This window comes from Mobula hypostoma, chromosome 2, assembly GCF_963921235.1.
Source record: "Mobula hypostoma chromosome 2, sMobHyp1.1, whole genome shotgun sequence".
NCBI classification, from domain to species: domain Eukaryota; kingdom Metazoa; phylum Chordata; class Chondrichthyes; order Myliobatiformes; family Myliobatidae; genus Mobula; species Mobula hypostoma.
In genome coordinates this window covers 163,964,084-163,990,421 of record NC_086098.1, presented here as the reverse complement: position 1 = coordinate 163,990,421, position 26,338 = coordinate 163,964,084, and the positions used below count along the sequence as shown (strand labels likewise).

The following is a 26,338-nucleotide window of genomic DNA, read 5'->3' as shown; positions in this document are numbered from 1 at the left end:
CTCCTGTCAACACTACAGTCCTCTTCACCTCTCTGCTCTTCTGAGCCTCAGCACCAGAGACCCGGTCACTGTGGCTCCCCCTGTAGGTCGTTCCCCCTCAATAGTATCGAGAGTTGTGTAATTATTATTGAGGGGAATTGCCACAGGTGTACTCTGCACTGGCACATTTTCCCTTCTCCTGACAGTCACCCAGTTTCTTGACTCTTGTAACCCAGGAGTGAATACCTCCCTGTAGCTCCTGTCTGTCACCTCCTCATTCTCTTGTGTGAGTTGAATATCACTGAGCTGCATCTCCAGTTCCTTAATACAGTACGTTCTCCAAGGAGTTGCACCTCAGTGCACCTGGTGCAGATGTGTTTTTCAGGGAGACTGTCGATCTCCCAGACTTCCCACTTCCCAAACACAGTATACAATACTACCCCTACAGCCATTCTCACTACTATGCCCTAGCAGATGAGGATGAACAAATAAAAACAGAGAGTAAGTTACAAGATACTTTCCCTCACTCACACACGGACCTGACTAATGTAGCCCTTTTTGCGCACTACCTCTTGCTCCCAGTTCCTGTACTCAATGCTTTAATTTATGAAGGCCAATATGCCAAAAGCTCCCTTTTGGTTTAAACTTTAATTCCAGTCTTCAAACTTTTATTTGAAGAATTTCTCATTTAGCATAGCTGTTTGCAGAGGATCATTCACAGTCCAGAATGGAGAAGCAAAATGTGTGAAGTACAGAGGACTGCTGGACATTTTAAAGTTTTGGTTTTACTGAGTGGAGGTGTAGATTCTAGTGCTTGCAAAGGCTCTGAACCACGATCAGGTTAACGCTCGCCACAGAGTGGTTTCATGCGAAAAGAGGGAGCTCTGCGCTTGGGAAGCCCGGCGCCGTCACTAACAACAAGCTGGCTAAACGCTTTCATCAAGGGTTTCGGCCCGAAACGTTGACTGATCGTTTCCACGGATGCTGCCCGATCTGCTGAGTTCCTCCAGTGTGTCGTGAGTGTTGCTTTGACCCCAGCATCTGCAGAGTATTTACCCAGCCCTAGCGGTGTCAAACGGCCGCATGCGCACTTGCCACATTTTCACAATCGATCCGATACAGTTCTACTCTCTTTTAGTATAAACTTTAATTCAAATGTTTAAAATCTTTAATCACAATCCTGTGTGTTTTACAATCAGAACCACTCAGAGGCTGATTCTATTGAAATAGATTTGAACAGAGACGCACGGCTGGTGTTGGTGTGAGTTCCTCAGTTGCTTCTGGTGGAGGAGGAAGATCTGTGAGCGGTTCTCACACTCTGCGATCGGAATCGCACTGGTCTCCGAGGCACGTGGAACGTGTAACGTTTCTGAGGGCGTCTGATATGGAGCTCATGATTTTCCCAGTCAGAGTTTAAATCTGACATGAAGTTTTAGAAAAGATAGAAGAGGAGGTAAAATGGGGGTGGTGGGGGGTGCGAATTGCACTACCAGTCAGGGACAATATCATAGCTGCACTCAGGGGAGACAAAATGGAAGGGTCAGACGCTGAGTCTATTGGGGTGGAACTCAGGAATAGGATGCGTGTAATCACACAAATGGGATTGCCCAATAGCCACCGGGTCATCGAGGAACAGATATGTGATCAGGTTAAGGAAATGTGTGTAAAAAAAATAATAGAGTTGTGGTCATGGGGGATTTCAATTTCCCCAATATAAACTGGGACCTTAGTGTAAGGGGTTTGGATGGGGCTGAGTTTAAGTGTATCCAGGAAGGTTTCTTAAATCAATATGCGGAGAGCCCGATGAAAACAGAGGCTGTGCTGGACATGGTGTTGCGTAACAAGCCCAGCCAGGTGACTGACCATCTAGTGGGTGAACAGTTAGGGAACAGTGACCATAACTCCTCATTTTTCAGTGTAGCTATAGATAAGGATACGTATGGTATTTGTGGGAGAGTTTTAAATTGGGGTAGGACAAATCACAAAGGCATTAGGCAGGAACTAAGAAGCGTTGATCGGGAACATCTTTTTCTGGTAAGTCCACATCAGACATGTGGAGGGTGTTTAAAGATCAATTGCATAGGCTACAGGAAAGGTATGTTTCTGTTAGAAGGAAGGACGGGGATGAAAGACAAAAGAACCCTGATTCTTCAGAAGGTGATGAATTTAGTCAAGAAGGAAAAGGAAAAATGTGTAACTTTTCGGAAGTTAGGATCAAACAAATCACATGAGTATAAAGAAGCCAGAAGTGAACTAAAGAAGGGAATTAGGAAAGCCAGGAGGGGCCATGAAAAGCCCTTGGCAAGTAGGATTAAGGCAAATCCCAAGAGGTCAAGGAGGAGAAGGTATTGGGTCTCCTAAGGTGCATGTCCCTAGGGCCTGATGGGATTTACCCCAGGTTATTGAAGGAGGAAAGAGAGAAGATTGCTGAGTCCTTTGTGTCCTTGCTTGGCACAGGTGAGGTCCCAGAGGACTGGAGAGTGGCTAAAGTTGTACCACTATTTAAGAAGGGAACAAGGGAAAATCCTGGAACTATAGACTGGTGAGTCTCACGTCAGTTGTAGGGAAATTGCTGGAGAAAATTTTTAGGGATCGGATATATGAACATTTGAGAACCCTTGGCCTAATTAGGGAGAGCCAGCATGACTTTGTTGCCGGGTAGGTCGTGTCATACCAACCTGATTTGAGTTTTTTGACAAGGTGACAAGAGAGATTGATATGGGTAGGGCAGTGGATGTTGTCTATAAGGCATTTGACAAAGTCCCTCATGGGAGGCTAATCCAAAAGATTAAGAAGCATAGAAGATAGTTTTGTGGTTGAAGAGACTTAATGGAACTGGAGGTCTGTAATTAGTGGTGTTCCACAGGGATCTGTGCTGAGACCTCTGCTGTTTGTAAGGTATATAAATGACCTGGATGAAAATATAGATGGGCAGGTTAGTAAATTTGCAGTTGATACCAAGATTGGTGGAGTTGTGGATAGTGCAGAAGACTGGCAAAGAATACAGCATGATATGGACCAGTTGCAAATGCTGGCTAAGAAATGGCAGATAAATGTGAGATGTAGCACCTTGGTAGGGAAAATACAAGGAGGCAGTTCACCATTAAGGGCAAGATCCTGAACAGTGTTGCTGAGCAGAGAGATCTTGGGGTCCAAGTTCATAGCTCCTTGAAAGTGGGTGCACAGGTCAATGAGATGGTTAAGAAGGCTTTTATTTGTGAAGGCATTGAGTTCAAAAGTTGGGGATTATATTGCAGCTTAGGCCACATCTGGAGTATAGTGTACAGTTCTGATTGCCCCACTATAGGAAGGATGTCGAGGCTTTGGAGAGGGTGCAGAAGAGGTTTACCAGGATGCTGTCTGGTTTAGAGGGCATGTGCTATCATGAGTAGATTGGAATGTAGAACAGAACATTACAGCACAGTACAGGCCCTTTGGGTAGCGATGTTGTGCTGACCTTTTAGCCTACACTAAGAGCCATACATACACCCATAAGGGGTGTATGGGGTGTCAGGAAGGGGTAGCACCTCCGGTGGGGGCACATGTCGCGTCCTTTTCAAGGCGGTTAGTCCACCTCTGGTCCCCACCTGGCACTCAGCTCTCACCTGTGTCTCCCCGTAGCTGTTTGCATGCGACAGCGGCCACACCCCGGGCAACGGCTTCGACAAGCCGGCTAAACCAGGTGAGGGTAGCCGATGGGTCTCAAACCCTCGGTGAGATAGGGAGTTGTCTATCACAGCATGTGAAGACAGACTCCGGCGGATTGAGCGGACGAGACCAGTGGAGGGTCCAACGGTCAAGAAGACGGTCTCTGCAAGCGTCGTGGAACGCGTAGAGCACAACAAGACACAGAAGTTGTCCTGGTCATGCACTGTACCTAGTCCCATCTCCAGCCGTCTCGACTCTGCCTTGCCACTGGATCCAGATGGGAATTGGGAAGAGAGAGTGAGGCTGACGCTGCGCAACTCTCCCTCACTTAAATCCAAATCAAGCGCTAGTCTCAACACCATCGCCCGCTTGATGGCGCAGTGACATCAGCGCCGGACTCCAGGAGCGAAAGTTCCCGAGTTCGAATCTAGTCGAGCCGCTCCATCTTAGCTAGCAACTCGACCCAGCACGGATAGAAAGCGTAAAAAAGGTACTAGTGGTGTCGAGGTCTTCATCGATAACGATGGACGAACCTTAAGAGAAATCTAGCTCTTCCCTCCTACATAGTCCTCCATTTTTCTTTCATCCACGCATCTGCCTGTACCACCACTTTCTGCACACCCACTGCTCTCTGTGTAAAAGCCTACTTCGGATATACCCTTATACTTTCCTCCATCACCTTAAAATTATTCCCCCTATTTCCACCCTGGGGAAAAGTCTCTGACTGTCCACTCTATCAATGCCTTATCATCTTGTCCCTGTCTATCAAATCACCTCTCATCCTCCTTCTCTTAGCTTGCTCAACCTTTAGACATGCTCTCTAATCCAGGCAGTATCCTGGTAAATCTCCTCTGCAGCCTCTCTAAAGCTTTCACATCTTTCCTATAATGAGGTGACCAGAACTGAACACAACATTCCCAGGATGGTTGAACCAGTGATTTTATAGAGCTACAGCATCACATCACAGCTTCTCAACTAATTCCCCCAACTAACAAAGGCCAACCCACCATATATCTTTTAACCACCCTCCTGTAGCAATTTGAGGGAATCTATGGACATTGTCAGCAAGATTATTCTGTCGCTCAACACTGCTAAGAATCCAGCCTTTAACACTGCACTTGGCCTTAAAATTCAACTTTCCAAAGTGCACTGCTTCATACTTTTCTGGATTGAACTTCATTCCAGCTCTGCATTCTGTCAAGTCCTACAACAACCATCGACACCAAAGACAACACCACCAGTCTTTGTGTCTTTGGCAAATTTACTAACGCACCCTTCCACTTCCTCATCAAAGTCATTTATAAAAATCTTTGGATTTCTGTGCTCAGGATGATAAGTTCGGTCAGTAGATATATACAAAACTTCATACAGAAGGCCATTCAGTCAATCGAGTCTATGCCAGCTCTCAGAGGCATCTCATTCTCCGTAAACCTCCTCCTCCAACAACTCCCTCGAGCTCCACCTCTCACCCACACACTAGGGATAATTTACAATTAACCCACCAGCCTGCATCTTTGGGAGGAAACTGGAGCCTCCATGTCATGGAATGGAGTATGTGAAAACTCTGCACAGTCAGCACCTAGGATGAGGATCGAACCTGGGAATCTGGAGCTGTGAGCAGGGGCTTTACTCAGTCCAGCAGGTATTTTTGGATATGAAGGGAAAAGGCAGGATTGCAGCAAAGTGAGGCTGAGGTAGCTGGACAGAGCAGGCACTGGGAGATGAATGGCCTCATCCTGCCAGCTCTGGTCTCAAAGGGGAGGTCTGAGCCTCAAGAAAATTGGAGATGTGAGAGGATTCCCGAGCTTCCAGTCCAGGTGGCTGAGGCAGCGGAAGGGCCAGGGACTTTAAGCAAACATAGACCGACGAAACTTGTGCCCGGTCCATCCTTGTTCAGTTAAATCCCATCGAAAGTGAAAGTCTTTTATCTTAAAGCAGACAGAACCACCTATTCATTACTAAAGTTTGAATTTTTGGCCTTTTGGGTGTCTTTCAAATCTATAGACGTGTTCCTCTCCTTCGTAGTGGGTAATGGTTCACTGTTGGGCTGTGAACCTCTCCAGAGGCTGGTGGAACATTTTCACTTTCCATTGTAACCACCTACTGACTTCCCATCCATCATCTCACCACGGTGAACTACCACGTACCCCTCGACTCTGAGAACAGAACAAACACTGTATGAGGTTGCGTCTGACCTACAGATCACAGGCCGGTGTTACAATATTTTTCCTTCTGCGTTTATAACCGGAAAGAGGTGGTTGATAATTGCTTAACCAGTACCCATAACACGGGTATTCACAAAAAAACCCTTTCTTTTATTGTTTACTGTAAGAATGAACATTTTGCACGTTAAACCACAGTCTAACCCCAAAGGAAAGTACGCCCTGCAGCACTTGATGCACCGTGTTCCCCTGTGCAGGGCTAGGGCTGGGGCTGGGTCTGGGGCTGTCAACACTGATGTTCAAGCTGCAGTCAGTTCTGGGAACGGTCAGCAGATGGACATTGTGAAAGGTGGGTGGCTGGGGGTTTTTCTAATGGAGGGGTCAACTGCAAAGGGCATTTTCACTGACTTGTGAGAAGTAGTAACAGGAACAGGAGATGGCCCTAGCCTCAACATGGCCAAAATGGTCCCTTCTTCTCTAGTAATAGGTCCACAAAGGGGCCATCATGTTTACTGGGCTTTAATGTGATCTCAGGAATGGGAGGTGGTAGATCCTCCCACAGTCTGGTCCTCTCCAGGGTTAGTCCAGCCCACATTAGGTGTTCACCAAGCCTAGGCGTCCCCAGGTATCAGCATACCACACAAAGCCCAGGGACTTGACCTCCAGTTCTATGGAGCATTGCCATTGCCCTCACCAGGTTTACCCAAGGGACCATGGCGCTGACACTCTACCTCACTGTCCCCTCTTCCCCAGCAGCGGCCGGGGAGGGAGGTTGAATGGATCAGAGGGAGAGTTAGTTCCAGGTTCAGGCTGATGTAGTGTTCACTTTGAGAGCTGGGTGTGAGGAGGGAGCTGCTTCACCCAGGACAGGCAGCCAGCCAGGGCTACCATGGGCAAACCTGCCGATGCACAGTCCTGGCACCATTGTGGATGATTTAAATATCCTCATTTGTGACAATGTGGTCAGTGAATACGTCAACAGAGATTGCTGCTGTCTTCGTATCTCATCACAACTGCATCCTCAACTCTCATTCTCCATCATAAACTCCCGCAGAGTGTCTGTGTGTGTGTGTGTGTGTGTGTGTGTATATCAGTGTGTATATGAGTGTGTGTGTGTATGAGTGTGTGTGTATCAGTGGGTATGTGAGTGACTGTGTGTATGTATCAGTTTGTATGTGAGATTGTGTGTCAGTGTGTGTATGACTTAGTGTGTGTGTCAGCGTGTATGTGAGTCAGTGTGTGAGTCAGACTGTTAGTGTGTGCATGTGTCAGCATGAATGTGAGGGTTTGACTGAGTTAATCAGCAGGTATGTGTAAATCATTGTGTATGTTTGAGTCAATATGTGCGTGTCAGTGTGTCTGCCTTTGTTGTAGTGTGGTCCAGTGTGTGTGTGTGTGTGTGTATGACTTTGTGCTAGTCAGTGTCAGGCATCCCACCTCTCCCGGAAGTTGTGGGAGTCTTCCACATATTGATAGTGGATCCCTGATGCCCGCAAATTATATACAGTATCTCGGAAATTGATTTTTTGAGAGCGAGACAGCGCGTGTGAGAGGGCGAGAGGGCACGAGAGAGAGAGAGAGAGACAGAGAGCGCATGCTATGGCAGAGTGTTCCAAAAAAAGAAAATACAAGACGTAGATCACCCCAGACTACACTAAAGTGCACCCCTGCCTAATAGGGGTCAAAAATAATGACAGTGTTGCTCGCTGCACTGTTTGCAACAATGACTTTTCTATTGCCCATGGTGGGTTAAGACTGGAAAAGATATGTTGAGGTGAGTTTAACAGGTGTCATTCGTTCATTAGCATAGCTAATGTTATTTAAACTAGCTGGCTAGCTGCAAAGCAGCTACTCTATTGCAGACATCCCACCTCTCCCGGAAGTTCCGGGAGTCTCCCACAAATTGATGGTGCTACCTCCCTGAACTGAGTTTTTGCAGGGTGGGATGTCTGCAGTGTGTATGTGTGATTCTGTGTGTGTGTGTGTGTGTGTGTATGTATACATGTACATGATGTGGACAAAATGCTGGAGGAACTCAGCAGGTCAGGCAGCACCTATGGAAGGGTATAGGGTCTTATGAAGACTCCTGATGGGTGGTTTCAGCTGAAACTTCAGTTTATTCCTGCCTGAGTGCTAAGTTCCTCCAGCACTTTGGTGCTACATTGTAGAAGGCTCTTGTGCATGGTTAGTACAATTCACAAACTTTCCCATCTTCTGCAGACTGTGATGAATTTGCAGAGAGAGAATTCTGCCAATCTCAAGGGTGAATCGTACTGATCAGTTCAATCATTTTAATCGATTCCCCTGGTAGTGTTCGTGACTGTAGGGAAGTTCCACTTTTCAGAATCTGCTCTTTCTGTCTGCCCATTGATATTCCATAAATACAGTGTATTATCTTTTGTGCAAGGGAGCACTCGATTCAGTTTCAGTGCTTGTGCTGCATGTAATACACCACATTCTGCAGCAGTGTGTGTGAGGGGAGTTCTGAGGCCTTTGAATCTTGTTGGAGACAATGTTATTTACATCCAGCCAAACCACACGGCCCAAACAGTGCAAATCTGAGGTGGTCCAACCGCACAATGCTCTGGTTGAAATGTACCTTGAACATTTTTTCCATTCTTCATCAGTGAGAAACAAGTGAGAAGCAATGCAAAGATTGTTAGTTTTATTGCCAGTGATCTTTGTTCTATCCTCCCAGCTCTTGACATAACTGCTTGCTATCTGCTCTGCAATAATACTTCCATAAGATGCCCCCACTACTGTTCTGTTCCAGAGAGAATGCCTCCAACTACTCTCTCTCCCCAGTGAAGTCCCAAAGCCCTGAATAATTCTTGCAAAGTTTTAAGACCATAACGCCTTAAGACATAGGAGTAGAACCAGGCAATTCAGCACCAAGTCTGCTCACCATTCCATCAGGGCTGATTTATTATCCCTCTCAACCCCATTCTCCTGCCTTCTCTCCGTAAACTACAACACTCTCACTAACTAAGAACCTGCTCTAAATATACCCAAAGACTTGGCCTCTACAAACGTCTGTGGCAATGAATTCCACATGTAATGGTTTCTTTGTAATGTTTCACTGCTAATGCTAATGTAATGGCTTCTCTGTAATGTTCACTGCTGAGGTAATGGTTTCTCTGTAGCAGCAATGTTTGGGTTATGGTTGGAGATAGCAGGACTATGGTTACGCATGTTAGCCAATCAGAGATTGTTGTTTTGTCTTGTGAATCTGGAAAGATGTTTTTTTGCAGTCTTTTGTTGAGGAGAGAGAAAGAGGGAGGATGCGTGTGGAGAGCTGGTAGACCACCAGATGGAGTGGACTGGGATCTGAGGGTCTGAAGGTCGGTGATACTTGGAGGAGACCGACGGTGGAAGAATGGCTACTGAGTGAGCTCCATCATGACTTTGATTTGACTTGAGCCCCTTTTTTATTTTCATTACTATTCAGATTAAGATTCATAAAGTTCAATCATTTAATTGCATATGGTGTACTGTCTGATATTTTGCGTTGTGGGTTTGCAACTGGGGGTACATTACACAGCATCCACACAAACATGATTACCCAGTCTGGTGGGGTTGAAGGCTGATTCCCCTCGACGAACACGAGCTGGGTGAGTCTGAGGCTTACGCACAGATTCACCACCTTTGGCTAAAGAAATTCCTCATCATCTTAGTTATAAGTGGACTTCCTTCTATTCTGAGGCTGTCCTCTGGAACTAGACTCACCAAATATAGGAAATATCCTCTCCACATCCACTCTATCTGTGTCCTCTAGTCCTAGACTCACCCACTATAAGAAACATCCTCTCCACTCTATCTGTGTCCTCTGACTCTAGTGTTACATGCTCAAGGAGATCTGTTTTTTTTTGTGAGAATGATGTAATGGTCTTTTGGAGGTCACCTGATGTGATTTTCCCGCCGATGTGAGGTCACGTGATGACATGTGCCCCGTGACTGTATAAGGGTCGACTCAGGTGACGCAGTGGGTTTTTTAAGTTTGTAGATTTCCAGGTAGAACGTGTTGTGCCTCCGCTTCTGTTGCGTGTTTGTTTTTGTGATGCAATTTCATTTTTAAAATGGAAGATGTGTACTCTTACAAGGTACTGTATTTGAAGTGGAAATATGTGGCTGGAAGTGCCAATTTACTCAATTCCGACAGTTTTGAAGGGAGAGTGAAGAATTCATCGAAGTGAAGGATCGAGAGAAGTCGGCATCGTTTGACAGTTTAATAAAGGATCGACCTTATTGAGTCTTCGTTGAAGAGAACCTGCATTGAGATCACTCTTGCAATAGCGCAATGAGTTCATGCAACAAGGCTCTCTCTCTCTAAAGGAATTTAAGGTCAGTTGATTTAGACTGTTTATTTTCGGCATTGGGAATCCTGTGGATGGAACCAGCAGTAAAGGTGCGTCGGTGAAGAAATCTTTCTCCAGAGAAGTCTCTCCCAATTGAATGTGTAAAACTGTTGGACTTTTGAAGTTATCGCTTTAAGAACTATATCTGACTGTATCGCTTTAAGAACTGTTTTCACATTTAATGCTTTAAGAACCAGAGCCGAGTGGAGTTGATGAATGGCTGCATACCTGTTTAACCTCCGGTTAAAGTTTTCCTTTGTTTTTTTTTCCCTTATCGTTTATATGTGTTTAATAAATGTTTGGTTGTTTTCATAAAACCTGTCTCGATTAATATTCATTGTTACATAACACTAGACTCACCCACTATAAGAAACATCCTCTCCATATCCATTCTATCTGTGTCCCCTGGTCCTAGACTCCCCCACTATAGGAAACATCCTCCCCACATCCACTCTATCTGTGCCCTCTGGTCCTAGGCTCACCCACTATGGGAAACATGCTCTCCACATCCACTCTATTTAGGCCTTTCAATATTCAATAAGTTTCAATTAGATGAGAGGCATTGATCGTGTGGATAGTCAGAGGCTTTTTCCCAGGGCTGAAATGGCTGCCACAAGAGGGCACAGGTTTAAGGTGCTGGGGAGTAGGTACAGAGGAGATGTCAGGGGTAAGTTTTTACGCAGAGAGTGATGAGTGCATGGAATGGGCTGCCGGCAACAGTGGTGGAGGCGGATACAATAGGGTCTTTTAAGAGACTTTTAGATAGGTACATGGAGCTTTGAAAAATAGAGGGCCATGGGTAACCCTAGTAATTTTAAGGTAGGGACATGTTCGGCACAACTTTGTGGGCCGAAGAGCCTGTATTGTGCTGTAGGTTTTCTATGTTTCTATGAGACTCTCCCTCATTCTTCTGAACTCCAGTGAGTACAGACCCAAAGCTATGAAGCGTTCCTCATACCTCAGCCCTTTCATTTTCGGAATCATTCTTGTAAACCTTCTATGGACCCTTTCCAGTGCCTGAGATATGGGACTCATAAGTCTCAACATTACATTCTTGCTTTTGTATTCTAGTCCTCTCAGAATGAATGCAAACATTGCATTTGCCTTTCTTACCATCTACTCAACCGACAAGTGAGCCTTTAGGGAATCCTGCACAAGGGCTTCCAAGTCCCTTTGCACTTCGTACTTTTGAATTTTCTCCCCCTTTAGAAAATAGTCTACACTTTTATTTCTTTACCAAAGTGCATGATCATACACTTCTTGAAGCTATAGTCCAGCTGCCATTTTATTGCCCACTCTCCTAATCTGTCCAAGTCCTTCTGCAGCCTTTCTGCTTTCTCAGCACTGCCTGTTCCTCCACTTGTTTTGTATCGTCCACAAACATGGCCACAAAACCATCAATTCTGCCATCTCGATTGTTAACATATATTAACGTTCATGTCTTCTGCAAAGGCTTCATGTTTACCCCAGCATGTGTTGCCAGAATGGACTTGAGTCCTCCAGCTATGGCTGGAGCAAAACTTTACAAGGTTGTGTCACCTCCTTGTTCACTTCCATGTTCTGGTAACCTGTGCCTCAGATTACAAAGTCCATGATCTCTTGTGCTTCTGAAATACTTCCTCAACCTAACCGAGCACCAGGCTTTGGCCGATGGCTCTGACCAAAGCCACGCAGAGCTGCTGGCTGATGCAGGTGCGATGAGCCCTCCTGGTCAGGTACGGACTCTTCCTAGACTGTGCACATCTGAACAAGAGCCAGTGAGAGGGTGGGAGTGAGCAAGAGGTGGTCACAGGCAGAACTGAATCAAAGACATTTATACGGGTTGATGGATAGAGAAGGTTTGGAAGAATAAGGGTCAAATGTAGGCTAGTTGACATTTGAGTTGGCATGGAAGGGTTGGACAAAGGACCTGGTTCCATCCCCTATGGCTCCAATCAGCCGCTGGTGTTGTGATGAAATTCTTTCAGAAAAGCACCTGTGCTTCAACAAAATTATTCTAGTGTTTCTGACTGTGCAGAGTGCTGGTGTTAGTGGGAGTACTTTAGATAATGTGAATGTCCAGTGGAAAGCAGTGACCTTTACACATCCCTGGAGTATAAAATTACCTCTTTATTTACTTATGGGAGAAAGAAATACGAGACATGAAGCATTCGAATGTGAGGTCTGACAGTCGGTGTTAAATCAAATGGAGAAATGCCAGCACAATGTCGGAGAGCTCACCAACTCATTAAAAACATGGCTTACAGATGAATTTGCTTCCTTAAATAAGCTAGGTAGCATCAATCAAAAAATAAAATTAAATAATTGGGCACTAGCAGGAATTGAATATTAAAAGCTATGAAAGATGGTTAAAAAAGACCCTGGTCAACAAAACAAACACATTTGGCATTTTATACACAAACGTACTCTCCTCTCTAAACAGTTACCCAAAATCAGATACAAAGAAAATACTCTCTTCTCTATAAAGTAAATCACAGAATAAGTTTCCAACACATAAAGCTTCTGGAATTGTCAACACTTCTAAAACATTTAGTAAAACTACAAAAAACGAAATCCTAAGTATTTGCTTTCTTCACAGACTGCTTCACATTTAAAAGTTTAATGTCTTTGCCAGTCGAACTTGTCATTATTCAAGTGGTCAGAATGGAAAAAGGCCTCAATCATGTCTGTTGGTCACAATTGCAGTGTAGACCATGTACTCAGTGTCCGGTGCTGTCCAGCAGGGCAGGGGGAGGGGGACCGTTACATTGTAAGTGCACAATTTCTGGAATTAACCATAAGACCAGCTCAGCACAGTAGCAGTTGAGATCTAACCGTGGGACAAAGAAAATGTTTCCACTGTCAGACAGAATTAGATTGTCACCCAGTTATTTTAATTTTTATACTTTTGTTTTGCAAATGGATGGGATTGGAATCCTTCAGAAAGATGAGAACCCCAGGCCTGTGAGGGCTCCTTGACTTCAAGTGCTTGGCTGTTGTCTCAACGCCCTCAGTGTTACCAGAAGTGACGGTTATCCCTCTGTGAAGTCCATGTAACGGTGCTCGCAGTGAGCTCAGGTGAGGTAGAGAGGCTTGTCCCTCGGTAACATGCTAAATGAATAGAAAACAGAGTTCCTTTAGTGATCTGGAGCAGTCTGAGCTCACACCCACTTCGCAATTGTAGTGCAGGTGTTCAACGATCAGCAACTTCCTGGAATACAATTCCAGCTTTAACCAAACTACTAACAAACCTTCTGTCTGTGCCATGGCAAGAGTTCGCAGACTGCTCACAATGGGCTTTCATTATTTATACTGTAACACCATAAGATTTAGGAGCAGAATTAGGCCATTTGGCCCATCGAGTCTGCCCCGCCATTTCATTATGGCTGATCCATTTTTCCTCTCAGTCCCAGTCTCCTACCTTCTCCCTGTATCCCTTCATGCCCTGACCAATCAAGAATCTATCATCCTCTGCCTTAAGCATACATAAAGGCTTGGCCTCCTCAGCTGCCTGTGGCAAAGAATTCTACTCATTCACCACTCTCTAGCTAAAGAAATTCCTTCTCATGTCCGTTGTAAAAGGACACCCCTCTATTCTGAGGCTGTGTCCTCTGGTCTTTGTCATGGTCCGGTCCGTGAAGTCCGTATTCCAGTTCACAGTCCGGTCCAACGACCCTTGCTCCGGGTTTTCCTGTCTACCCTGTTTCTGTTCTTGTTGAGCTATAATTGAGGCAGCTGATGCTCGTTGGGGCTGGCTGCATAAATACCTTCAGAGACCAGGGCGTGCGTGCTGGATTGTTCTTGTCCTTACTCCTTGTATCCCTTCCTCTGCCTTCTGTTTCCTGGCCTGAAGCCCTGCCTTGTCTTGCAGGTAACTCTCGCCTCGCCTGAAGTTCTGTCTTGCCTTGCATTGCCTGAAGCCTAGCCTTGCCTTGTCTTGCTGTCTTGTCCTGGAGCCACCCCGTACCTAGCTCCCTTCCTGACCCTTGCCTCCGTCGGGTAAGTCAGGCTGTCTTGCCGTTACCTGTGGTTGGTTCTGTCCCTTCCTGTCCCTTGTCTCCGTCGGGTGGAGAACCACGCTCTGCACAGGAGTACCGCGCCCTGCCCAGGAAGAGACTCCAGCCTCCTGTCTAGCCTCAAGCCTGAAGACAACAGCCTCCTGCCTAGTCTCAAGCCTGAAGACTCCAGCCTCCTACCTAGCCTCAAGCCTGAAGACTCCAGCCTCCAGCCTAGCCTCAAGCCTGAAGACTCCAGCCTCCTGCCTAGCCTCAAGCCTGAAGACTCCAGCCTCCTGCCAAGCCTCACCTCAAGTCTCTGGCCTCTAGCCTCAAGCCTGAAGACTCCAGCCTCCTGCCTCCTGCCAAGCCTCGCCTCAGGTCTCTGGCCTCTAGCCTCAAGCCTGAAGACTCCAGCCTCCTGCCAAGCCTCGCCTCAGGTCTCTGGCCTCTAGCCTCAAGCCTGAAGACTCCAGCCTCCTGCCAAGCCTCGCCTCAGGTCTCTGTCCTCTAGCCTCAAGCCTGAAGACTCCAGCCTCCTGCCAAGCCTCGCCTCAGGTCTCTGTCCTCTAGCCTCAAGCCTGAAAACTCTAGCCTCCTGCCTTCTGCCAAGCCTTGCCTCAAGTCTCTAGCCTCAAGCCTGAAGACTCCAGCCTCCTGCCAAGCCTCACCTCTGGCCTCTAGCCTCAAGCCTGAAGACTCCAGCCTCCTGCCTCCTGCCAAGCCTTGCCTCAAGTCTCTGGTCTCTAGCCTCAAGCCTCAAGTCTCAAGTCTCCAGCCTCCTGCCAAGCCTCGCCTCAAGTCTCTAGCCTCAAGCCTGAAGACTCCAGCCTCCTGCCAAGCCTCGCCTCAGGTCTCCGGCCTCTAGCCTCAAGCCAGAAGACTCCAGCCTCCTGCCAAGCCTTGCCTCAAGTCTCTGGTCTCTAGCCTCAAGCCTCAAGTCTCTAGCCTCCTGCCAAGCCTCACCTCAAGTCTCTGGCCTCTAGCCTCAAGCCTTAAGTCTCCAGCCTCGCCTCAAGTCTCTAGCCTCAAGCCTTAAGACTCCAGCCTCATCCTGCCTGCCAGCCAAGCCTTGTCCTTGCCTTGTTCTGGGGCCCGAGCCAGTGGCAAGACCCAGGTACTGGGTCCTTGTCCAGTCTCTGGCTCGGAGTCCAAGCCCGGGCTCCTAGCTCTCTTGTTCAGTCGTGTTCCGGGTTCCCAGTTTTCATGTCCATGTCTTTGCCCTCGCCCTGTATCCTAGTCCTGTCCCTAGTACTTCAGTGCCTGTGTCTTGCACTTGGGTCCGTTCCTAGCCACCACCTTATGATTGTCTTAGACTCTCCCACCATAGGAAACATCCTCTCCACATCCACTCTATCAAGGCCTTTCACCATTCCTTAGAGATCAATGAGGTCACCCTTCATTCTTCTGAATTCTAGCGAATACAGGCCCAGAGCCATCAAACACTCTTCATATGAGAAGCCACTCAATCCTGGAATCATTTTCATGAACCTCCTATGAACCCTCTCCAGTTTCAGCACATCCTTTCCAAGATAGAGGCCCAAAACTACTCACAATACTCCAAGATAGGCCTCACCAGTGCTTTATAAAGTCTTAACATTACCTCCTTGCTTTTGTATTCCAGTCCTCTGGAAATGAATGCTGACATCGCATTTGTCTTCCTCACCACAGACTCAACCTGCACATTAACTGTTTGGAAATCCTGCACAAGGACTCCCAAATCCCTTTGCATCTCAGTTTTCTATATTTTCTCTCCATTTAGAAATGGTCAACCCTTTCATTTATTCCACCAAAGTGCATGACCGTAGACTTCCTGACATGTATTCCATCTGCCATTTCTTTTCCCATTCTCCTAATCTAAGTCCTTCCGTAGCCTCTCTGTTTCCTCAAATCTATCTGCCCCTCTACCTATCTTCACATTATCTGCAAACTTTGCAACAAAGCCATCAATTCTATCATCCAATCATTGATATATAGCGTAAAAAGAATTGGTCCCAACCTAGACTCCTGTGGAACACCACTAGTCACTGGCAGCCAACCAGAAAAGGCTCCCTTTATTCCCACTCTTTGCCTCCTGCCCATCAGCCACTGCTTTATCCATGCTAGAATCTTTCCTGTGATACCACAGGCTCCTAAGCAGCCTCACATGTGCCACCCTGCCAAGGACTTTCTGAAAATCTGAGTAACATTACTGATTCCCCTTTGTCTATCCTGCTTGTTATTTCTTCAAAGAATTCCAACAGATCTATGAGGCAAGATTTTCCCTTGAGGAAACCATGCTGACAGCAGCCTATTTTATCATGCGCTCCAAGTACCCTGAGACGTCATCCTTAACCATTGACTCCAAGATCTTCTCAACCACTGAGGTCAGACTAACTGGTCTATAGTTTCCTTTCTTCTGCCTCTCACCCTTCTTGACGAGTGGAGTGACATTTGCAATTCTCCAGTCTTCTGAAACCATTCCAGAATCTAGTGATTCTTGAAAGATCATTACTAATGCCCCCCCAATCTCTTCAGAACCCTGGGGTATACACCATTTGGTCCAGGTGATGCGTCTACCTTCAGACCTTTCAATTTTCCAAGAACATTTTCCCTAATAATGGTAACTTAACACACTTCATGATCCTCGACACCTGGAACTTCCACCATACTGCTAGTGTCTTCCACAGTGAAGACTGATGCAAAATCCTTACTCAGTTCGCCTGCCATTTCGGTTCTGCATCAGAGTTATAGAACACTACAGCACAGAAACAGGCCCTTTGGCCCATCTAGACCATGCCAAACTGTTATCCTGCCTAGTCTCACCAACCTACACCCGGACCATAGCCCTATATACCCCTCCCATCCACGTACCTATCCAAACTTCTCCCTAGTCCCATCGACCCACACCCAGGCCATAGCCCTACATATCCCTCCCATCCATGTACCCATCCAAATTTCTCTTGAATGTTGAAATCAAACCCATATCTACCACTCCGGCTGTCAGCTCGTCCCACACTCTCACCACCCTCTGAGTGAAGAAGTTCCTCCTCAGGTTTTCCTTAAGCATTTAATCTTTCACCCTCAACCCATGACCTCTGGTTGTAGTCTCAGCCAATCTCAGTGGGAAAAGCCTGCTTGCATTTACCCTGTCTCTACCCTCATACTTCTGTATACATGCAGAGCATTCGGACTGGTTGTATCACAGCCTGGCATGGAGCAGGATTGCAAGAGGCTGCAGAGGCTTGTAGACTCATTCAATCCAGCACAGGCACAGCCCTCCTCACCACTGAGAACATCTTTAAAAAGCAGTGCCTCATGAAGGCGGCATCCATCACTAAGGAGCCTCCCCACCCAGGACATGCCCTCTTCTCATTGCTACCATCAGGGAGGAGGTACAGGAGCCTGAAGATACACACTCAGTGATTTAGGGACAAGCTTCAAATTTCTGAATGGATCACGAATCCATGAACACTACCTTATTCCTCCTTTTTTTACATTTATTTATTTCGTAATTTATAGTAATTTTCATTTTTGCACTGTATAGCTGCCACAAAACCACAAATTTCACATCATATATGTGAGGGACGATAATCCCATTGGTGGTTACCTGCAGTGACTGATGATACACTCACTGTTACAGTATTCGCCGTCCCAGTCGCTGCTCTGCACTGGAGTGTTCGAGACACTGGAACCAGGAGACGCTGCACCGACTGTACTCTGAAATTCCGATGACAGGTGGGCATATCCCTGTGGGAAAAGGCATGCTTTGAGAGATTTTTGTAGATCCACAACATAATCCAGGACTCCAACTGAGTCTTTGGGAGTGTGCTATAAAAGGAACCTCTGGGAAGACCATTTTCATCCCTTACACCTTTGGGGATGAATAAGTCTGGAGATCTTTGTGGAAAGCCCACTGAATGTGTTCAGACTCTGGCCACTTTATTAGGTACTCCCATATGTATGTTGGTGGTCCTCTGCTGCTGAGTGTCGTATGTTCTGTGATGTTATAATGAGTGGCTATTTGAGTCACTGTTGTCTTCCTGTCAGCTTGAACTAGTCTGGCCATTCTCCTCTCTCATTCATGCGGTGTTTTTGCCCACAGAGCTGCCACTCACTGGATGTTTTTGTTTGTTTTTCACACATTCTCTGTAAACTCTACAGACTGTTGTGCGTGAAAATCCCAGGAGATCAGCAGTTTCTGAGATACTCAAACCACCCTGTCTGGCACCAGCAATTATTCCACAGTCAAAGGCACTTAGATCTCATTTCTTCCCCACTCTGATGTTTGGTCTGAACAACAACTGAACCTCTTGACCATGTCTGCATGCTTTTAAGCATTAAGTTGCTGCCACCTGATTGGCTGATTAGATATTTGCATAAACAAGCAGGTGCACAGGTGTACCCTGATAAAGTGGCCACTGAGTGTGTGTCCCTTCCTCTGCCATTGCCCATTTCACATCCTTTCCTCTGCTACCCTCTTGCTCTGAATAAAACTATAAAATACCCTGGTATTCTCCTTAATCCTACTTGTAAGGATATTTTGTAGTCGTTTTTAGCCCTGCTAGTTCCTTAAATTCTCTGTTGCTGCCTTCATATTCTTCAAGTGCCTGTCTGATTTTATTGTCCTAAACCTTCACATACTTCCTTTCTCTTTTTGACGTGAGTTACAACATCTCTCAACATTCAAGGTTCCTGAGACTTGCCAGCCTTATCTCGCACCCTCATGGAAACGTGCTGGCCTTGAACTCTAACCAGCTGGCAGTTAAAGGCCTCCCACATGTCAGATGTAGATTACCCCCAATTACTGCCTAATACCTTAGCACTTTTAATGAAGACTAGGGTTATTCCATATTTATCTTAAAACATGTGGTCACTACACCCAAAACAACCCCCCAGCCTCCCCACTGACACTTTGAACATTTGGCCAGGCTCATTCTCCAATGTGCCTCATTCCTTGTTAAATTATCTATTTGGTCTCTGTTCCTCACATCCCCGATGGTTTTCGAGAGTAGTCCCCTGGATCCTACCATCCAAAAGATTAGTGTGTCCACCTCCCTCTCCCCTCAATGCTACGTGGATGGTCCTTTCTTAGTCCAATTCATCTGTACAACAGGACACGGATCATCACCACCATCCCCCTCAGTGTACAACCAAAACCTCCATTATACCTTTCTGCTTGGGTGGGAAATACTCTCAGCCCCTGGGTGCGAGTTGGGCTCCCTGCTCTGGGAGTCCCTGTCCTGTGTACCCTCTGTTCTGGAACTCCTGCCCTGTGGATATTCTGTTCAGAAACCCTGCCCCATGGACCCTCTGTCCCGTTGATCCTCTGCCCTGGAATTCCTGCCATGTGACTCCCTGCCCCATGGACCCTCTGTCCTGTTGACCCTCAGTCCCTCTTGCTGCTGGTGGAGAGTGGGGGAAGAACACTCACCTGTTGTCCCGGAGGGGAGTGCAGCTGGGGCTGAACCTGCAGTGGCACCTGGTGAGTGATGACAGCTTGGCCAGGCCCCTGGGGCAAGAGGGGCTGACCGAGCTGCTGCTGCTGGTGGAGGGGAAGTTGCTGGTGGAGGGGTGGGCTGATCTGCAGGGAGGGTGGCGGGGACCCGCTCAGGGGCATCTGAGGCATCACCGACTTGGAGGCGAGGGTGCGTGAGAGCCGTTGGTGCGCAGGACTAGAATACGTCTGCATTTCGGACGGAGGGAGGAAGGAGCCGGGACCCCCATAGCCTGTGGAGGTTTGTGGATTCAGACTGTACAGTGGCTGCTTGGCGGTCAGCAGGTGAGGCTGCTGGGGTGGAAGTCCCCCTTTGGGCTCCACTGGGTCGCTGTAGCTCTGTGAAACAGACAGATAACAGGCCATCAAGCTCCTGTACACAGCTCCTCATTAACCCTCAACCCCTGCTTGCCCCACTCTCCACTCACCAAGTCCTGATCATGTAGGTCTCGACCAACATGTCAACCATAAAACCATGAGACATAGGAGCAGAATTAGGTCATTCAGCCCAATGAGTGCACCGCCATTCCATCATGGCTGATTTATTATCCCTCTCAACCCCATTCTCCTGCCTTTTCCTCATAATCTTTGATGCCCTGACTAATCAAGAACCTGTCAATGTCTGCTTTAAATATACCCACTGACTTCACCTCCACAGCCATCTGTGGCAATGAATTCCACAGATCACCACCCAATGCCTGAAGAAATTCCTCCTCATCTCTGTTCTAATTGGACGTCCCTCTATTCTGAGGCTGTGTGCTCTGGTCTGAGACTCTCCCACCCCGCCACCATAGAAAACGTTCTCTCCACATCCACTCTATTGAGGCCTTTCAGTATTTGACAGATGTCAATGAGATCACTGCACTCCTCCCCTGCATTTTTCTAAACTCAGGCCCAGACCACCAAAAGCTTCTCATATGTTAACCCTTTCATTCCCAGAATCATTCTTGTGAACCTCCTCTGGACCCTCTCCAATGCCAGCACATCCTTTCCTAGACAAGGGGCCCATCCCCTCCCACCAGCACAGACGCTGCTTGACTGGCTGAGTTGCTCCAGCTGGTTATGTGTTGCAGTGTCTGTGGTTCCTGGTGTCTCTGTTGGCCCAGTGAGTCCGTGTTTACCATTGGCCTCCCATTTCCTGTTGGCTCTTGCCCCCCGTCCCTCTGTGTGCTTGCAACCTTTAAGCCATCTCTTCTGGTCTGCCTTCCTTTGCGAACATTTTCCCTGCTGCTCTCTCCTTCTCTTCTCTGTGTTTTCAAACAGGCTCTATCTGCAACTTTTCCCATCGTGATGAAAGGTCATAGCTGAGCAGCTAACTGTTCCCCCTCCATAGATGCTGACTAACCTGATGAATGTTTCCAATATCTTGTTTTATTTCAGGATTCAAGCAGCAAACTTGGCTGTCTCTACATTCTCACAGGACTGAACTCTTTGCTAAACCATTCATCAGATTTTGCAGTAAGCCTGATGCTGACTTCCCTGTAAGTAGACTTGACAATTTAGGCTCTACCCTGTCACAAAGTGACAGTCCCACATGGATTACTGATCACTCTTTACCTTGGACACTAAACTGGCTCTGTAAGCTGCCAGGGCTTTCAGGTATTCCTTCTTGGCTGCCTCAGTCTTCTTCTTGTAGGCCTGTGAAAGCAACAGGAAGTTCTGTCAACAGCACCTTTCACTGGGACCTGCCTCGAGCCAAGTGTGGACAGATGCAGTGCTCCAAAACTTATTGACCAATTTTATGACCACATCAGGCAGGTTCTGATCACTGCAGCCCAGTGTAATGGGACTCCTCGGCATCACAGCAGGTAGCAGGGCTGATCTGTTGAGGGGTAAAGGATTAGGCAGACAAAGGGAAAGTTGGTGATGTTTGAAAATTATTTTAATTTAATACTTAATTAAGCAAAAATATATATTAGTTAATTCTACTTGTATTTAAAAAGTAATATCTATATTTATTTTTCTTTATTTAAAGATACAGTACAGTAACAGGCCCCTCCGGCCTAACAAGCCCGTGTTACACAATTACACTCAAGCGTCCAATTAACTGACTAACCAGTACGTCTTTAGACTGTGGGAGGAAACTGGAGAACCTGGAGGAAAGCCATGCATTCACAGGGTGGACGTACGAACTGCTTACAGATGACCTGAGCATCGCACTCCAAACCCTACACCCTGAGCTGTAATAGCATCATGCTAACCGCCACACTACCGTGATGCCCTGGGTTGCTGGCGCCGAACAGCATTATGCTAACCGTTGCGTTACCAAGTCACCCTAAAATATTACGGTAATATTACTAAAATAGCTTTTAACTGTCTCTGAGTGTCACAGATACATAAAACAATATTAAAAGTCACTTGCAGCAGACTAACTGGGCCAGGGCTTTTCCAACTGTCTAAGGGAATAGGGATGTTTCCAGTTTGGGATCTCCTCATCGCCCAGCCAGAGGTGCTGCCACAGCTGGAGTGTGAATTCTTTAGTCAGTAGCTCCTGGGCTCCACATGTGGAGCAGGTTACAGTGGTGGGCATGGGCTGTGAGTGCCAATTCCGACCACCTATTTTTGCTGTGGTATTAACTGAATAATACTAAGGTTTCTCATTGTGCAGATCTCTCTTCTTAATGCTGGGAAACTCCTTGAAGATTTTGCTCCTGTGTTACAGAACATAGAACTGTACAATACTGTGCCGACCTTTTAACCTACTCCAAGGTCAATCAAACCCTTCCCTCCTACATAACCCTCTATTTTTCATCCATGTGCCTAGCTAAGAGTCTGTTAAATGTCACTAATGAATCTGTCTCTACCAGCACCCCCGGCAGGGCACTCCATGCATCCACCACTGTATAAAGAACTTAATGCCCCCGTGTATTAGTCATTTCTACCCTGGGAAAAGTCTCTGGCAATCCATTTGATCTATGCCTCTTAGCATCTTGTACACCTCTATCAAATCACCTGTCATCCTGTTGGCCCTTTCTGTGCTGCCTGTCCTCACTCAGACGCTCCTCATGCCAGATGAAGGGTATAACCGAGCCTGCCCACCTCCACCCCCCCATACACTCTGCCATGACCAGTCAGGACTGAGGGTGTGCCAATCAATCACAGAGATGAGTTCTGTCCCTGCAAATGGTAGGGCCGCTGTTCCCCCTAAGCTGCATGGCCATGCAGTAACTGAAATGCCCCTGTGTACATAGCCTTTGTTGCTGCACAGATGGTTTACAGATAGACGAGAAAAAGTTTATGAAATGTGAACGGTTTTCTTTGTTGTACTCTATTTCATTGTGCCCTTCAATTAATAAATAAAATCAAAAGTATGTAAGTTTCCACTTTTCATTCTAAATATTTTTAGTCTCCATATTACAAAAAAAAAGTTCAAAGTGCCGTGCAGTTTTCAGGCCATGTAAAACTGTCCTGCTCAGATCAATGGTTGTCTGCACAGCTGTAAAATAAATTAGGAGGAACATTGGGTGGATCTGGGAGATCTGGGGACAGGAGTGCAATTGGCTAGAATACCCACAATGGAAGAATTTATTTTACCTTTCGAAAGACAGACATTGAATAGAAGTGATGGAACAACATGTTACTAGACTGAGTCATTGTTTGCATGCTAATAGTCACACAGATTGTGGGAATGCTTTGCTGGGGCACCGTGGGTTCGAAGGCCGAAGCTTGGAGGTCAAAGACCAAAGGAGTCACACAGGCTCAGGTCACCGGTGTTGGAGATCCATGTATGCCAAGAAATTGAGGCCCCGAAGCTCAAACCCACAACTGGCAAGTCCTGGGATGGTCCAAAGTTGGGGGCCAGTCTGAGAGTCTGGGGCCAAGGACTGGAGGCCTGCAGACAGTCTGTCCTGGGGATGGGCTTGTCTGTGTGTGTGTGAGGGGCTTTCTTGTTGCTGTTGCTCATTTTGTTCTGTACTCAGCAGGTCAGGCAGCATCTATGGAGAGGAATAACGAGTTCATATTTCAGGTCGAACCCTTCATCAGGACTGTGAAGGAGCGGGGAAGAAGCCAGAATAAGAGGGTGGGGGGAGTCCAAGCCAGAAGGTGACATGTGAAACCAGGTGAGGGGGAAGTAGGTGGGTGGGGGAGAAGAGTTGAAATAAGAAGCTGGGAGATGATATGTGGAAGAGATAAAGGGCTGGAGAGGAAGGAATGTGAAAGGAGAGGAGAGTGGACCATGGGAGAAAGAGAAGGAGCAGGGCTACCAGACAGAAGTGGCAGACATATGAGGAAAAGAGAAGGGGTAAGGGAGGTACCAGAATGGGGAATGGAAAAGGAGGACAGGGAGAAATTGACGAGAAATATATGAATCTGAGTTTGAATGTATAGGTACAGGTCTCTTCACCGAGCAGTACCGAGACTCTCTGATCTGACGGCTGTGGGTACAGGTCTCTTCACCGAGCAGTACCGAGACTCTCTGATCTGACGGTTGTGGGTACAGGTCTCTTCACCGGGCAGTACCGAAACTCTCTGACCAGTCGGCTATGGGTACAGGTCTGTTCACCGAGCAGTACCGAGAATCTCTGATCTCACGGCTGTGCGTACAGGTCTGTTCACCGAGACTCTCTGATCTGACGGCTGTGGGTACAGGTCTGTTCACCGAGCAGTACCGAGACTCTCTGATCTGACGGCTGTGGGTACAGGTCTCTTCACCGAGCAGTACCGAGACTCTCTGATCTGACGGTTGTGGGTACAGGTCTCTTCACCGAGCAGTACCGAGACTCTCTGATCTGACGGTTGTGGATACAGGTCTGTTCACTGAGCAGTACCAAGACTCTCTGACCAGTTGGGTGTGGGTACAGGTCTGTTCACCAAGCAGTACCGAGACTCTCTGACCTGACGGCTGTGGGTACAGGTCTGTTCACCGAGCAGTACCGAGACTCTCTGATCTGACGGTTGTGGGTACAGGTCTGTTCACCGAGCAGTACCGAGACTCTCTGATCTGACGGTTGTGGGTACAGGTCTCTTCACCGAGCAGTACCGAGTCTCTCTGACCAGTCGGCTGTGGGTACAGGTCTGTTCTCCGAGCAGTACCGAGAATCTCTGATCTGACGGCTGTGGGTACAGGTCTGTTCACCGAGCAGTACCGAGACTCTCTGATCTGACGGCTGTGGGTACAGGTCTGTTCACCGAGCAGTACCGAGACTCTCTGATCTGACGGCTGTGGGTACAGGTCTCTTCACCGAGCAGTACCGAGCCTCTCTGATCTGACGGTTGTGGGTACAGGTCTCTTCACCGAGCAGTACCGAGACTTTCTGATCTGACGGTTGTGGATACAGGTCTGTTCACTGAGCAGTACCGAGACTCTCTGACCATTTGGGTGTGGGTACAGGTCTGTTCACCAAGCAGTACCGAGACTCTCTGACCTGACGGCTGTGGGTACAGGTCTCTTCACCGAGCAGTACCGAGACTCTCTGATCTGACGGCTGTGGGTACAGGTCTGTTCACCGAGCAGTACCAAGACTCTCTGATCTGACGGTTGTGGGTACAGGTCTCTTCACCGAGCAGTACCGAGACTATCTGATCTGACGGTTGTGGATACAGGTCTGTTCACTGAGCAGTACCGAGACTCTCTGACCAGTTGGGTGTGGGTACAGGTCTGTTCACCAAGCAGTACCGAGACTCTCTGACCTGACGGCTGCGGGTACAGCTCTCTTCACCGAGCAGTACCGAGACTCTCTGATCTGACGGCTGTGGGTACAGGTCTCTTCACCGAGCAGTACCGAGACTCTCTGATCTGACGGCTGTGGGTACAGGTCTGTTCACCGAGCAGTACCGAGACTCTCTGATCTGACGGCTGTGGGTACAGGTCTCTTCACCGAGCAGTACCGGGCCTCTCTGATCTGACGGTTGTGGGTACAGGTCTCTTCACCGAGCAGTACCGAGACTTTCTGATCTGACGGTTGTGGATACAGGTCTGTTCACTGAGCAGTACCGAGACTCTCTGACCAGTTGGGTGTGGGTACAGGTCTGTTCACCAAGCAGTACCGAGACTCTCTGACCTGACGGCTGTGGGTACAGGTCTCTTCACCGAGCAGTACCGAGACTCTCTGATCTGACGGCTGTGGGTACAGGTCTGTTCACCGAGCAGTACCAAGACTCTCTGATCTGACGGTTGATGGTACAGGTCTCTTCACCGAGCAGTACCGAGACTATCTGATCTGACGGTTGTGGATACAGGTCTGTTCACTGAGCAGTACCGAGACTCTCTGACCAGTTGGGTGTGGGTACAGGTCTGTTCACCAAGCAGTACCGAGACCCTCTGACCTGACGGCTGCGGGTACAGGTCTCTTCACCGAGCAGTACCGAGACTCTCTGATCTGACGGCTGTGGGTACAGGTCTGTTCACCGAGCAGTACCGAGACTCTCTGATCTGACGGCTGTGGGTACAGGTCTGTTCACTGAGCAGTACAGAGACTCTCTGACCTGACGGTTGTGGGTACAGGTCCGTTCTCTGACCAGTACCAAGTCTCTCTGACCTGACGGTTGTGGGTACAGGTCTGTTCACTGAACAGTACCGAGACTCTCTGATCTGACGGTTGTGGGTACAGGTCTCTTCACCGAGCAGTACCGAGACTCAATGATCTGACGGTTGTGGGTACAGGTCTCTTCACCGAGCAGCACCGAGACTCAATGATCTGACGGTTGTGGGTACAGGTCTGTTTACCGAGCAGTACCGAGACTCTCTGATCTGACGGCTGTGGGTACAGGTCTGTTCACCGAGCAGTACCGAGACTCTCTGAT

General features: G+C 47.6%; 1 protein-coding gene across 5 annotated transcripts in view; it reads right to left on the bottom strand.

Annotated features, from left to right (window-relative positions):
- Positions 1–12,239: 12,239 nt before the first annotated feature.
- tox2 (TOX high mobility group box family member 2) overlaps positions 12,240–26,338 on the bottom strand; it is a 195,678-nt gene continuing 181,579 nt past the window's right edge. For all 5 annotated transcript variants that reach the window (XM_063040981.1, XM_063040984.1, XM_063040980.1 and 2 more), the window contains 4 exons: positions 21,152–21,232; positions 19,532–19,933; positions 17,708–17,847; positions 12,240–13,234 (listed from right to left, as the gene is read on the bottom strand). In XM_063040981.1, the coding sequence (XP_062897051.1) occupies positions 13,198–13,234; positions 17,708–17,847; positions 19,532–19,933; positions 21,152–21,232 (660 nt within the window). In that variant the 3' untranslated portion in view covers positions 12,240–13,197. The remainder of the gene's footprint in view (positions 13,235–17,707; positions 17,848–19,531; positions 19,934–21,151; positions 21,233–26,338) is intronic.